The sequence below is a fragment of the Perca fluviatilis genome, chromosome 6 (genome assembly GCF_010015445.1).
Source record: "Perca fluviatilis chromosome 6, GENO_Pfluv_1.0, whole genome shotgun sequence".
NCBI classification, from domain to species: domain Eukaryota; kingdom Metazoa; phylum Chordata; class Actinopteri; order Perciformes; family Percidae; genus Perca; species Perca fluviatilis.
The window spans coordinates 17,285,165-17,301,543 of NC_053117.1; the positions used below are offsets into that span (position 1 = coordinate 17,285,165).

Sequence of the window (16,379 nt, forward strand, 5' to 3'; positions counted from 1 at the left end):
CCTAATCAAAATGTATTAAATAAGCTTTTTAGTGAAACACCATCTTGAAGCCTGCAGCTTAACCGTTGCTTGTTCACATACGAAAACAAATTACAATTATGCCCGTAAAACATATTAACTCTTTTTGTATTAGCCTACTAGGAATCAAATGCATAATGTTTTTTTTTAATGAAAAATAATGAATTCTAATTTTAATCTTTTATTTTGGAAGTGCGGTCCGGAAGTGAGTATTTACGTAACTCCGGGAGGCTTTACATCAGTTGTCCGGGAGCACTGAGCGCGCACGCCGCTCTCTCCACTACATCGCACCACTGCGGTAGGAGCAGGGAAGGCAGCAGCAGAGGGGGACCCGGCAGGCGCAGTTCACTTCTCTCTGTCGACTTTATCACAGAGGAGAACTTTACCTGACAGGACATATAGCGACAGCTCACAGCCCAGCCCAGCGAGAGCAAAGGAGGGAGAACTTTTGGCTAGTGCTTTGTGATTTTTTTTTTTTAATACCACATCTCCGTAACCTTGGAAGTCAGACCTGTTTATTGTGAGAGGATGGGACCGCTACTCCTTTCCCTCGCCCTGTGTTTGGGCGCCGCTGTCCTGCAGCATGTGAAAGGTGAGTGGAAAAGTGACCGGCTGTCATTATCGTTGTCAAAAACATTTCTTTTTTAGACGTCTAGCTCTTTAGCGTGGGAGTACATCAAACTGATCACCGGCGATCGGAGCATCTTTACGGAAGTGACCGAGAGAATTGATTATTAAAAAGGGGGAAGTCCGCATAGCTGAGCAAAATGCAATGTGCGTTTATTGTTTGCGGAATAGGAGAAGCCATCAGCACGGCTTGGTAACAGAAAACCACCGCTTGTAATATGTGCACGACTCGCTAGTTAATTGGTTTACTTGCGTTTTAAGGACACTTGTTTGAGTTGATTAAACAGATGATTAAATTTTTTTTCTTTATCCGTGCGTAATTTGTCTGTCACAAGGGGCCAAATCAGGCGTGCACATATTTGTTCGCCCTCACATTAATAATCTTCAGCTGTTTGCTTCGCTCCTCGGTGATGCTTCCAGAGGATAAAAAGAAGCTGTGCGTCCAGATATAGACCCGGTCGGTTAAGACAGAAAGGATGTCACTTTTCCCTCTTTAACAAACTGAATTAAGAAAAAAAGATAAATGGAAAGATGTCTCTAAAGTGGGCTTTAGACAGACCCAGATGCTATCAGTTAGAGGAGATATGCTAGAGAGCTTCCTGTATTAGTTGCATCAGGGCACCATTATTGACGAGGATGGCACTAAGAGAAGGTCAGTTGTGCATTGCAAGTTAAATTTAGAGTCTTACCAAAGACAGTCAGAGTGCCCAATGTAGCCTAGAGAAGAGATTGTTAAAGGTTATAGATTCACCTGCCACACTGGATCAGCATTCCAATCACTTCACATCCCCCTTCTTTTGCCCTTCCAGTTTCTGGTTATGGAATATTTTAGCTTTTGCCAGCTGTATATTTTCCCATGAACAGTGCAGAACAGTACCTGTGGGATTTGTGAGAATAAAGCAGTGTAGCCCTTATAGAAGTGGGTCATGCCATCCATCCTGTCTCTATTCATTTAGCAACATGCTTGCCTCAGGAGTCACACATGTCAGACCTCAGTCTGAACACCAGGCTTGTGCCTTAAGCAGAGGTTTTAATGCTCCCTAAGCCTTGCAGCGTCAACTCCGAATCAACCGCTACAAGACATACTACTCCCTGGTAGGCTGGCATAAATGGATGCAGAGGGAAAGCAGGGAGCTGTGGTGCCGGGGGTCAACTTGTTTAAAGGCTCAGTGATTTAAAAATACACCCTGAACTTGTCCCTCAATTAATCATAACCTGGTTAAATTTGTGCTATTGTAAAGGGATTTTTGTCCATCTGTTTCCAAACTAAGTACAGCTGTAACCTAATTCACAGTGAGGTGCTGGTTTGAAGAGCAGATGGAGCTGGATAGAGGCGGTTAACAGTATTTGATCTCTGTGTGAGCATCCTAACAACCATCCTTGGTCACCCTGGCAGCTATATTAGCAACGTAACTGCTCGGGGATGTTTGTTTTTGACTAGACAGGGCTCCAAAGGTCCAACATTATTAAAACCTCCCATCATACAGAATGCATTGTAATGATTAGAAATATTTTGATATTTTACAAAAGCTACACTTTTACCTTTCATTGTTGCTCAAATATAGCAGGTGTCTTCAGAGACAGCTGCTAACAAACACTCTATTGAGGATGTCAGAGGGTGCGTCTGTCGACTGAAACAAATTGATGGGGTAGAAACATTTGCCTTACGTTAAAACAGACTGCATTGTTCCAAGTGAATGTGCAATACATCACTTCCTCTAGTTCGTTGCTGGTGCTGGCTCATTGTTTGGGATTCGGCCTGTCCGCCTTGACAAAACACATGACTGCACCACTGGGCCCTCCGTATGTTAGATGCTTTTGTGCTCATTTAAAAAGTCACTTTAATGAACTTTTTGCATCTTAATTGTAGTCTCGGTGTTGTTATAATGGCTGCGCAGTTAGAGCCTTTTAGGCAAATGGACAGCCATCTGGAGGGGCAATGGGATTGTCTGCTATTGCTGAATCATGATTAGTGTTAATATTATTCGTCACTGTTCATTTCGCTCAAAGATTTGACTTGCTTAACTCAGTTGAAGAAGTTTATCAAACAATGCGCTGATGTAGAAATATTGTGATTTCTAGAATGATTGTGGTTTTAGATTGGTGTGATTAGTTGCATGCAATGCCCACAGACTGTTGATTTTGGTCAGTTTAAAACCTGACAGAATGCCACTTCCTTGCTAGCAGGAATGGCATCTGGTACATTTGGATAAACAATAGACCTGGCTGAAAATGAGAGGGATGGAAACTGTTGGCTGGAGGTAACTTAATACAGATTGGGATATCATGGGGCCATGGGACACCTACAACACAGCGCAGACTCACTCACTTACATTTTCTTCGGACACATTATTTTGCCACTATATATGCAGTGGGCTATAATTGTCCTGAGTTGATGTATTGATCACTGCAGATAAATAACCTATTTGCTGCAGCAGTATAGCACTGGCTAGAGCTCCAGCAATTAGTTGAGTAATTGATTATTCAAACAACAGAAAATGACAACTTTTACAAACATTCGCCGGTTAAAGCTTCTCAAATGGGTTGATTTGCTGCTTTTATTTGTCATTTCTGATTGTAAACTAAGTATGGTTGGCTTTTGGACTGTTAATAAAAATAAAACAAGCAATCTGATAGGGCTGACCTGAATATTTCGAGGCTTCAAAGCTTTGATCGTTGCCATAGTAATCAAAGTCCAAAACAGTATTCAAATCCTTCATTTTTGATGTGATTATCCAATCCATACTGACTTTGTGGTCTTTAAACATAACAGTGGCTGGCTAACCTGCCTGCCAGGCTGACTGACAAACAGCAGAAGTTACCTAAACTAAAATAGTTTTAGTTAGTTATAGTCAGCGCCATTGAAAGAAATCAACAGGAGAAATCTATACACACCCCCCTGTCAAGCTTTGAATATATTCGAATACTTCCAACTGAATCTTTGAAGCCCCAAAAGGGATATTCAGGACAGACTTACGATCTGAATATATTATCTTAGCCTTTTGGGAAATCATAGCAGGCAGGCACCTTTCACTGTTTTCTAAAGTTTTTTTATAGACAAAGTGTAGCCTGGGAAAACCCTGACGAACTTCCGGCAAGTTTGAGATTTGCTCTGCAAGTCAGTCTGGCCAAGAGCCCATTCAAGCCCATTTCCAATTTTTCCAAATCGAGGCACCAATCACAGACGTTGAGGCAGAATTTACACGATGACTATAGAGCAGCTTTTTGTTTACATTCAACATAACGGCCACCAAAGCGCAGCAACCCGTTGTAGCTGCTACGTTGGTCTGATTGGTTGAAGGAATATGCAATTGCGGCCAGAGGCATTTGAGCGGCGTCCGTTGGTGACGCTTCTTTGGAAATGGGCTGCGAATGAAGCTTGCCCAGACCCACTCTCAGTTACAACTGAGAAGGGTCTGATGTCAACCAGGCTAGACAAAGTGATTAATCAAGAACAATACAACACTAAAAATAATTGTTTGTTACAGCCCTATTCGCCTTTTCTTTAAAAGTCTAAGAAGTTTTTTTAATTAGCGTTCTTACCCTTGGAGACAATATACATGAGTACTTTAAAGGTTGAATTGTCATTAGTTTACTTTTTTATCAAATGCTTTTTAAGTCAACTGGTTTCTCCTGTGCGGAATAGAAAACCAGAGCTTATAAACTTGCAGTTGGTGATATTAATAAAAGATGTTCTCCCTAAATGTATGCAAATGATAGGGATCTATCTTAAAGCTCATTACATTTACTGGCCACTGAAGGTTATGGTGGATGTACAGGTGACTTTTTAATAAGAATGACCTGCAACCTCCCTCTACATTGCCCTTCACTCCCAAATGGCACGGTCTTCAATCAGTCGAGAGAGGTCACACCTCTGTCAGATCAGCTGCCATGATAACCAATGGAATGAAAGCAAGTCATTGGACAGCAACTCGCACAAAGAAATGCAACATGGGATATCAGAACATAGGGATCAATCTTTTCAGAAAGCCTTCTCCGGTTGCTGGAGTGACATTTATTTAATGTTTGCAGAACTTGATTGGGCTATTCATTGCTATGCAGATGTTCCCTAATCGCATTTATAATCAAAGCAGAGTTATTTTGTCTCCGAAGGTGACAAGATAATGGATACAGAGCTATTCGTCTTGGCTGTAGTCGAGTCTCTGTTGTCCTACCTACATTTAATGCTTGAGTTATTGGAAGGGCACTAGAGGGACGGTTACAGAGGTTACAAGGACATGCTCTGAGTGCTTACCAAAGAACTTTAATATGGCGCTGAGATAAAAATGGGCAGCACAATGGTAAAATAAGTTGTTTGAGCGAGCACACACTCGTTTAAGCTTTCAGACAGAAACTAATTGTGTAATCACCCGACTAGTCATAAGTGTCTCGCTCAACTAAAATATCGGTGTTGTATTGTGCTTTAGGCCCAGTTTTGGATTTTCAAGGTGACTTGAGGCTTATCTACTCTGCATCCGTACATCAGTGAAAAAGAACAGTGAGAACAAGACGAACACAAAGACCGATCAGCAGTAAAAAAAAAGCCTCTTTTCACTCAAGACTTTCCCTCTTTTTCCCTAATCCTTAAATCAATGTCTGATGTTCCTATTCACAACACTCTGGAAACATTGATTCTGAATTTTTCCCAGACATGTTAAATGTCTAACATTGCCTAAAAGCAGCAAAAACATTATGATGGCTGGCTTAAGCAGCGATCGTCTTAATAGGGGTGCACGATTAAGGGGTCTCTCAACCAAAACAATGGATTGTAAACACAGACGTTTGATGACGTTGGGAAGTTGTGTGGAATTATGGGAGTTTTTATTGCTAAACATTATCATCGATTAGAATGCATCTGTTCATGGACGAGTTTACCCATTCACGTTACATTTAGTAACGTTTATTCATGTCATGCTAATAAAATAGCTGCAGTTTCCCCAACATAATTACGTTTTTCTTGATTCAATCTGTATTGGTAGCTAGCTGACCAGTTAGCTAGTGAGCCAGCAAGCTAACATTAGCGGCTAACGTTAGCAGGTTTTAGCTGCTGGCTAATGATTATATATCACAGTATATTTCACATGCCAATGTCACCTTTTGGATTTAACTGGGCGGACGGTGTTTGTTGTAATGCTAGCTAGCTACTCAACGAGGCTGAGACATGGGTGTGGGTGGGGATTGCAGGGGGAATCTCCAGGATGGCGAGGATGTTCGATTGCTGTTGTCAGCAGCAGGAGAACATCTCCCAGCTGCCCGATCTCCCCCTTCACTTTTCTGTAATCTTAACTATTTGTTTTGGTGCTTAACCCACCTTTTGTCGGGTTAATTTAACTAGCTAACTTTAAAGACAGCTAAACGCGAAGGGGGGAGAAATTCGGCAGGGAGGAGATTTTCAGTACAAACACCAGTAACGCTAACGGAGACATAGCTAGCTAACATTATGGATGGCTGATGTTGTGACTAGGATGCCTGGGTCTGCTATTCTCTGTTTCCCGATGCTTCATTAAACTGCTGTTAGCGTCGTAAGCACCTGGCACTAGCTGGGGCTAACAGTAACTAGCTATTGCTACATGTCCCGGGTGTGTTGTCAGCTGTCATCCCGAATGAAGTCTCTTTGTATCTATATAGCTAACATTAACGTTACTAGTGAACTTATTCGTGGGTTAGCGCAGTGCTGCTTTTATCCATAGTCAAAACAATCATACTACTAAAAACTTTATGAGCGTGTTGAACAATGTTGTAACCCTGTAATGTTATCCGCCAAGCATTAGCTAGCATTAACGTTAGCTACTTGTCAACCAGCACGTACATTGTAGTAACATTAAGATGGATTAATATTGATATATCAATAAATAAGGTTTCTGCTGTGATGGTGAAAGGTTATATGACGCCACAGACAGGCGACTAAATGAAACGTGACGTGTCGGAAAATAAAGTAACAGATTTCTCTGGGTTTGCCATTTGATGGAAACATTTGGGATGGTGTAACTACACAACTCAAAAAAATATATAACATAAGTATGGTTGTTTTTAGACATTTTAATGCAGAAAAGTTACATATTGTTCCTTTTAATGACAGTATCAAAATATAGGCCGTGACTGTGCCAGGAAAAGAAAAAAGGGCCCTCTGAAACAGTAAAGAGATTATACCAATGTTTCGTTTGTAGTGTCATTTCATGTTGAGGGTACTTTACTTTTTCAGCTAAGAATATGAAGCAGACCGTCCTGCCATAGTGTGAGCATTAAGAAGACCACATGCTGGTTTTAAGTAATCCCACTGGGTCACGATTAATGACTCAACTTTTGGAGGCACAAGCAGGCTCACAGCACAGGCTCACTGTTTGCGTGTGCATGCGTGTGCGTGTGTGTTTGTCTTTAAACCAGGATGTTAAAGCGAATTAGTTCTAAGCATTACACAGTTACTCAACTGGTAGTACTATAAACTGTGTAGAAGATGAACAGCACATTTTTATTTACTCACATACATTTGCTTCTTGCTGCACCTGGGGATATGGCTGAATTATTATCAAATTGTAACTTTCTTTCATATTGTTATGTAATATAATTATATACATTCATCACAGCGTGTGCTATGGCCAGAGTAAATACTGATTAAACTCAGTTCACATACAAACACAAACATGGGTTTACATTCCATTAAAGTGTCAACGCTGCAATGCCTTCATAATGCTTATTGCAATAAGTAGTATTAGGCTCAATTGCAATGTAGCTTTATAATATTCTCAAAAATTACATTCGAGGTGGGCGGGGTGCATTGTGCTAATTGCATTAAAAAACATTAGACTTATCTACCATCTACACAGTAGCCTGGCATCATCAAACATGATACATAAAAAAATACAAATCACAACTCAAATTAGATTATATCATAATCTGAGACATACAATCCAAATACTTTTAGATGGGCCTCGCTTTGCTTATTAGCTTGTACGTAAAACGGGAAAGCACAAATTTCATCATCTTCTGTTCTTGTTAACTTATTAAGTGTAATTACTTTTCTTCTATCCATACACCTATATTGGTCTGCCTGTCTATTATTTGCAAAAACAAGTTACATATCAGCTTTGTGCAGGCCAACTGTAATAATCCAATAACTCCAATATAATTTAACAAGCAACTCCAACTGAGTATAAACTAAATAGCTGTTCACTGCCATCAGAAAGCACTGTAAGTTAAAGCCTGCAGTCTGCACCAACAACAGGGCCATGTAATTATTGTATGAATAAGAATATCTCTTGCTTTTTTAATTCTTTTGTTTTTTAAAATACCTGCCTCTACACAAAAAGTGAGTCATTTTTGTTATAGTCTTGCTTTGCTAGACCATCGTCCAAAGTGTGCTGAAGGAGGGTCTGGCTACTCCACACAGCATTCGGGGATGGGAGGAACACGTGCTCTGAGAGAAAACTCAGATTGGACAGATAGACTAGCTAGCTGTCTCAATTTACCATGCAGAGATATGAGGAGCAGTCAACAATATAAAGCCACCGTATTTAAAATACATGCATGAAATTCCTGCAGCACCAGAACAATCCTGGAAGTGGAACGCAAAGGATATAGACTATTTTTGTTAAGACACATAGACACATAGAGAGTGTTTGTGTGTGTGTGTGTGCATGGGAAGGGAGTTGGGAGGCAGGAATGCAAAGCTCACTGACAAGCTTTTGTATTGTAGTGGGAGTGGATACTGAGCGCTCAGGGCCCACCCTTTTTTTGTCAGGAGAGTGTCGAAACAGCATCAGGCATTCATTATCAGTGCTGGCCATGAGTGAAAGAGTCCTCCTTTCCACAGCAGATCAATAAGCAGAATACATTATTTTGGATTAAGTGCAGAACTGCAGCAGCCTGTAAATCTGAGGAGGCGTGAGCAGTTTCAGCCTGTTAAAGCACTATTGTGAGAACAAAGCTTTAAAACAGTGAGATTAAAAGTGAAATTAAAATTTACAGCTTGGACATGGACAGATGAATGACACCTTCGAATGTTTGAAGGTTTTGTCTTTACACAAAAAGCCAGCTCCTGACACATTTTTGCAATGCAGTAGGCTATCTGTGCTGTGTGAGGAATATAAATGTCTTTTATGCTTGTAATTTATATAGTTTTTTTCCATCTCTTAGACTCTTTCTTAACAATGTGTGTGTGTGTGTGTGTGTGTGTGTGTGTGTGTGTGTGTGTGTGTAATGCTTTTGATGGCCTTGTCAGGTTTGTGTGGGCCATTCAGTCTCATATTAAATTTGTAATGGGAAGAGATTTTGTGAGTTTTTTTTCAAATAAAACCAAAGCTTGCAACATTTGTTTTTGTTTATTGGATATGCATGCTTTAGTCGCTGCGGACTGAAAGTTAAGCCTGCTTTAGTCAAAATAAGGTTGAGAAGTTAAAAGCAATGAGCTTTGCTTTGGTCAGAAAAAGTCCCTCCGTTGTGCTCTGGCACGCCACTGCATCTTCAATAAGCCCAATCAGATGGGTGCAGGTGGCTTAAAGGTCCAATGTGTAGGAATCTCTCCCATCTAGCGTTGAGATCATATATCGCAATCAACTCTCTCGCGCCACGCAGTTCGAAGTACGTATTACAGCTACGGTAGCCTTCACGCTTCAAAAAGCCGGTCTCTTGCTCTTTTTTCAATATCCTTTTTTTTTCTGGAAGAAGAAGACTCCTATTCCTGAAATTTGGATTTTGAATATGTGTGGTCCTCCATGTTTCCTTCTTCAAACTTGCCGGGGCCGGGAAGCTACGATACCCATTAGCAGCATTAGCAGCACCTGCGAGTTTATCATGTGACAGCGAAAACACGAAAGGCGGAGCAGTATGTCCTGTATGTACCTTACCGGCTAACGCATTTCAAGATGGCGCATGAATATGGAGCATCTACCCGAGTTCATGCGAATGCAAATGTAAAAGTTTCAAGCCAAAAGGAATACTTGGAATTGATGGTGGATGTAAATATTCATGAAAAAGGACACGTTTGTGAACGGGCAACACAGATTTTGATAGTGAACAACTAAACACGTTACACACTGGACCTTTTTAAATTCTTCCTTCCAACTAGCCCTAGGAGATGTGGGCAACGTATTCTTATTCTAGAGGCATACTTAAATCATGAGCCCCCATATTACGGTCTACACACCAGGGTCAAACATGTAACTTGAATCTTTTAACCTTTTTTTGTGTGAATGTACAGTAAATGATGCCACAGTTACATGATTATCAAACTTAATCCAAAAGTAGTCATTTGTCGACAGTAATGCTCAAATCTCAAACGGTACTGTGCCATCCATCTTTCACAATCCTTTTTCATCTATTCGTCGTTATTAGGGGTGGTACGGTTCATGAAAAAACACCCGAACCGCTCGTTTCGCTAGTCTCGGTTCGGAGCATGTGTGTACCGCACGGTTCGTCAGTACACTGTTAATGTGCACTAACCTCTTACTGCCGTAGTGCCCACTTTATACACCTATGTTAAAACACTTACTGGAAATGACGAGCGGGATGGGCGTGACAAACGCAACCCATGGCAGCTGATTGGACGATCGCGTCACATGGGTCTGGCTGGTCCCTAATTTCAAAATAGACTGTCATGGCGGCTCGTTCAGAATACGATCTCATATTGTACTAAAATAGTTCACCGAAACGTGTTTCTGAAAACATTTTAAGCGAGAAATAGGCTATACAGTTGCTGAATCTGTCTTCATTTCAGATCGACAAAGGTCAGTTTAAAAGATTTTCGTCAGATTTTGAGAGACACCGAGCCGCCCGCTCCTCAAGTGGAGTGGGGTGCTGCTGCACGTCACGTCACGTCACCTGCAGAAATGTCAAGTGGGAGAGAGGCTGCCCAGAGCTGGAGGATGCGCCAGCGTTGTTTATAGTCTGGTGTGTGGGAATATTTTGGATTTCATGGTACCTATGATGAAATAAAACAATATATAGAACTGCCACTGTGTGCATGTTTTGTGCAACATGCATTCAATATGCTAATTTTAGCTATATATCATATGCTGAAGTATATTCTGGAGTGTTAAAGATTAAAAGAAAAAATAACAAGAACCGTAAAGAACCGAAAACCGTGACCCTAAAACCGTGATACAAACCGAACCGTGGGTTTTGTGAACCGTACCACCCCTAGTCGTTATGACTATCTCCTTCTTTTTTCCTCACTCATCACGATAATGAGTCATCAGCTCTGTCGTTTACAGCATTTTAACTTGTATTGTGTGTGTGTGTGTGTGTGTGTGTGTGTGTGTGTGTGTGTGTGTGTGTGCACTCAAAGCTGGGGGATGTAACCCAGAAATGTCATCACACAATGTCTAGGCAGCAATTCTGACTTTTAGCACAGTGTTGGTGTGCATCCATACTTCATTCATTTGCCAAAAAACTAAATCAACACCCCTTTATCATACTGTATCGGTCAGCCTGCTTTTGCCCCAAATTATGCTGAATACCAACAAGAGGGCGTTTGGTGAGTGAATAAGAACAAGATGGAGTATGTCTGTTAAAATGGTTATTTGAGGTAATGGCATAAAGTATACCCATTAAGAAGTGTGTAATTTTTTATAGTGGAATATCTTCAGTCCAGATGTTTTAGATTACCCTTGGGCTGTGTGTGTGTGTGTGTGTGTGTGTGTGTGTGTGTGTGTGTGTGTGTGTGTGTGTGTGTGTGTGTGTGTGTGTGTGTGTGTGTGTGTGTGTGTGTGTGTGTGTGTGTGTGTGTGTGTGTGTGTCACATTTAAATTTCAAACTAAAACCCATTAAACGAGCACTCCATTGCCACTTTTAAGAAAGGGCAAGTGTGCACCAAGTTGTACTATATTTGTTATTGTTAGGTACAGGACATGGAACAGATGACTTGATTGCTTTTTCTCCGAAATCTTCTTTTTAGGAGCGTAGGCAGTGGCAATCATGGGCCAACAGAAGCCCTAATTAATTGAAACAGGTCTGAGGCAGCGACGACAAGCAGCAAGGCAGCCCTCAGTGTCCTGTCTTTCAGATGAACACTGAAAGACAGGAAGTGGCAAAGAGCTGCTGGTCTCCCTGACTCGGTCACAGGAAGAAGCTGAATTTAACTTAATGCCGAAGGGCTGTGATGCAGTATTTAGCTTGTGTTTATCTGCTATTTTGCTTCTTCTGACTTTGGTTCAATAAGACAACGGAGGACAAGCTGATTGTGGCTGTAGCCACTTCGATACTTCTATTCTGGAAAAAAAAAAAATCATATTATATTACTATATTAAAAGATAATACACATTTATCAGCAATAATTCTCTCTATGGACAGCAAAGCCCACAAGGAAAAACAGACACACTGGTGATAAGATACAACCACTCTGAATGTGTGCCACATACTAAAAGGTTTGCTGCAGGTGTGATTACATTGTATACAGCCATACACCAGTCTTTGTGTGTGCCATTGAAGTCATCATTCGGGATAGAGTGCGGATGGGGCCGCATTTTTCTGTCCGAGCCCAACCCGCGTCTGACAGAGCAGTAACCGAGCAGTTAAAATTTCGTTTTTTTTTCTCATACTAATGAAAACATAGGCCTACGTTTGTTTGTGTGGAAAGCCCGCTTTTATTAAGCCACAGTAGGAAGGCATTCGGAAATGTCAACAGATGAGTGCATCAGCGCACACGGGGCAACAAGCGCACGTTAACACAGGCCCGCACCTACATAATAAGCTTTTTTAAATTTAAAACGTTCAATGCCTTATCGCACTGATGTGACCGAGCCTGACCCGAACCCGAACATCATTTCTAAATATCTGTCCGAACCCGGCCCGGCCCGTCGGGTACGTCGGGTTCCGACGGGCTCAGTTCGGGTATCCATCCTCTAAATCGAGAGCCTGAACCTTAGGACGTTTAGTCATGGCACACACTGTCTGTCACAGGGCCATAAAAAATACACACAGTCTCACCTTCTGGCAGTTAATTAGTAATTAAGTGTAATTTACCACATAATCCATCAATTCATGTGTCATTCACTGTATTGGGCAGAATAGAGCCACACCACTGGTTTTATCACTCTTACTGCTAAGCATATTTTTAAGATTTTGCACATTTTAGGGAAACAATGGAAGGAAAGCAGAAGGATAGATTAATTCAGTAATAACCCAGCAGTGACATGAAAGGAGAAGATATGTATTTACTGCACTGTCTTTGGATTGTCATTTAATGAACAATAACTTAATAGATTTTTGTCCATGAACTGCACAGCTGTCTAGACCTTATTTGCCATTTCTTCAAACATTTTGTTGAAGAAATATTGCCGACACTTTTATTTTTTTTTCCATGTTGTACATCCAAGCTAATTCCACATCATTCCCCATGTTGAGAGTTGTCTTCTATATTGCTTCTAAACCAGGTAGTTTGACAGTGAGCGCTGTGTATAATTCACCACAGTTTGAGGTATAAAATATTTACAAGTGTGATCTTTCTAACCTGCCTCAGCTGTTATACAGTAGGTAGGTTTGCTCTACTGCAGATGCAGGCAAAGTCATACTGAGGTACATTGTGAAACACCATGCTTGTAAATATTGTACTGTTTCTAGGTTTGAAGCTGTGAAGAGTCTGACAAGTTAAATAAGCAGTTCAAAAGTTTAAATAACAGAGCATATTTTTTTTTTACCAGCGTCAAAGAATTGAAGAGGAATCTTTGTCGGATATCTCACCCTCTCTCTTCACTCTCTATAACTCTCTTTCTGTCTCCCTTTCTCTCTCTCACTCTCTCACACACACACACACACACACACACACACACACACACACACACACACACACACACACACACACACACACACACACACACACACACACACACACACACACACACACACACACACACACAGACTCTGGAAGTTATAATTATAACACATCAAACCATGGTTCTAAGGTGACTGCTGCAGCTGGGTGAAGATTTGGTTGACGTTATGAATAAAACAATTCCACAGCTTTTGCAGGCACTGCATATTGGACTTGTATGTTTTGATTGTGGTCATTTTGGATTGGACTCATTTTGCAGATGCATGCTTGTCTGTGTCTGACGCCTGTATGTTTGATGCTGTCGTAATTTGCATTCTTCTGCTCAGTTTGGCTTCTAAAACTGAAGTGAACCGATTGTCTATTCAAAGAGACACAAAATGATCACTGAAAAGTAGCGTCCGTATAACATTTTGATGTCCAGTAATCAGTCATGACTGTACATCATCGCTCATAAAGCTACTATACACTGAGCCTTGACTCGATCAACACTGTGGCTCTTTGAAGACGTAGTGCCTGCTGCATGAAATTTCACTGACCAAGGAGTAAGCAGGATGAAGAAATTCAATTTGCCAAGGCCTGCCCCTTCCAGTACACAATGCACAGCTTAGGCCAGTGGGTGGGAAGTATGAGTGGAACAAGGATCAGAAGATATTTTGTAACTACTTCTTCATGTACTTCTTGTATAGTGTAATAGAGCAACATCACATGCAGCTCCCTTTGTGATATTTTTCAAAATTTAAATTGCTAGTATGACCTTAACCTGCTGCTGTGCAGTGAGACAGTGATACGTGGGCAGCGTTAGCTGTACAGTATATGTGTCCATGCATTCCCATTAACACTATCCTTACCTTACCGTACCTTAAATGAACTGGGATGATAGCTGTGTTGTGATTTTAAAAGGTGATGGTAGGCGTATTTTGGTTCTTTCGAGCCAGGCTAGTTGTTTACCTGTATTGTCGCCCAAAAATGAAAACCGGCAGCTGATTGGACGAATGCGTTACGTGGGTCTGGTTTCTCCGGAAATTCAAAGCCAGACTGTCATGGTGGCTTGTTCAGAATACGATCTCATATCACTATCTCAAACATTTGAAGCGAGAAATAGGCCATGCAGTTTCTGAATCTGTCTTCATTTCAGATCGACAAAAAGTCAGTTTTTAAAAAATTTCGTCAGATTTTGACAGACTCTAGTCACACTCATCCCGCTCCCTGTTTCTGGGGTTAGCACTCTACCAATCAGATGGGTAATTTGAGTCTGACTGCCGGCAGTGCCCGCACCCACGGAACACACCGAAAAGACTCGAGTCACTGAGCCTGATCGGCCCGGTGTGTAGCAGGCTTAACAGGCAACTGGCTTCAGCTACATGTAGAACAGACAGATGAGAATATTGATTCCACTCTCTTTTTTCGATTAGGCATTTTCCCCAAACGGTTTACTTAAATGCAAATAAATGTGTAGTAAAAATATAACAACTTTAAAAATAATAATATTGACTTCAATGCTTTCCCTGAATTCATCAAACGTATACTGAAGCTATCTGTGTCTACCTGTCTCTTACACGCACACACTCAAAAAGACAATTTGAAACATTTGAATTTGCCGTACTGGTGCATCCTTTGTGAATTCTGAATCAGAGGGTTGCTTAGTCACAGAGTGGATTTGTGTGGCATAATTATCCTTTCATCCAAAATGCCACATGGAAAACATCAAGACAACAAGAGAGCTAATGAGGTAAACATTTAACGAACAGGGTCACAGAAATGCCTTCATGTGCTGTTGAATATGCATCAATTCTGTAAATTAGTGACACAGTTTTCAAGTAAAATGCTTTTTTCCCCCCTTGTCCCTTTTTTCCCTTCCTCGCCTGTTAATCTTCAGTAGCACTTTCCATCACAGACACCTTCCTCTTCAGCAGTTACTGTGGAGATTCAGATGAGATGTGAGCTCTGCTTCTTTATACATGTTTGATGAAACCTTTTTATTCCACTTCCGGGATACAAGCATGAATGTGTGAGATCTTGTCTGGAAAAAAGGTACAAAAGCTGGGAGGTTTCCAAGTTTGTAATGAGGCTAGCAGGTCTCTCCTGGCTCATGAGCAAACTAGGGCATCTGTAATGAGCGTGCAGAGAAATGAGGCGGTGGGGGCAGAGAGAACGGAGAGAGGCATGTTGCAAACCTGAACTGAGCCACAAGCTCAGCTGTCCAGCAGATGTTAGGAGGAAGGAGGGGTCAGTCATGCTGAAGTTCCCACTCAACATTAGAAACTGAATGAATTTTATAATTACCACTCCCTTCATATTTGTCAACGCCGTATTCCTGCCAAGCTTTATAATGCATAAATAACCTTGTAATGATATAAGCAGTGTTGTCATAATCAATAATTAAACTCTGCTGTTGGCCGAAAGGGATAGTAAACCTAAAAGAGATACTCCTGGCAGTTAACTCCTAGCAGTTAACTTCTATTGCCTAAGCAATCACATAAAATAAATTGCTTTACAATGTAAGCAAGGGCATAACTTTGGGTTCAACATTGGGGGGGAGTAGATATCTCTACGTTTGAGCAAAATTAAAATTTTGAGCCTTAAACACTTAATTTTCAGCATTCTGGTGAATTTTTCTGCAATAGTGTGTGCTTTTTCTGCATCAGTTTATGCAGTTTAGCTTGGTGTGTGAGACCATAGTGTGAGATATAGTGTACAGTATGTTACCAAGCCTGTCCTGCAGTGTCATAGGAGGATGCTGTATATGAAAGAAAAATGCTCCGGTACAGTGTGGAGGTTGGGTGCCAAAGGTTGCCAAGTCCAATTTTCTGCTACTACATGAATTGGGCATTTATAAAAGGGGCATGGGGCAGACAGTGCATTTTCAACCCTATTACATTTATATTAGATAGTGCTACTGCATCTGATGCAATTTTATAGCGAGTTTATAATGGCAGCGTAGCCTAATATCCCTTTTAATCACCTTATG

The 16,379-nt window shown here is 41.1% G+C and overlaps 1 protein-coding gene across 2 annotated transcripts in view; it reads left to right on the plus strand.

Annotated features, from left to right (window-relative positions):
• Positions 1–483: 483 nt before the first annotated feature.
• LOC120560947 (EGF-like repeat and discoidin I-like domain-containing protein 3) overlaps positions 484–16,379 on the plus strand; it is a 128,948-nt gene continuing 113,052 nt past the window's right edge. Inside the window, exon 1 of one of the 2 annotated variants that reach the window (XM_039803855.1) lies at positions 484–610. In XM_039803855.1, coding sequence (XP_039659789.1) covers positions 547–610 — 64 coding nt within the window. In that variant the 5' untranslated portion in view covers positions 484–546. The remainder of the gene's footprint in view (positions 611–16,379) is intronic. The other variant, XM_039803856.1, reaches the window with a different exon arrangement.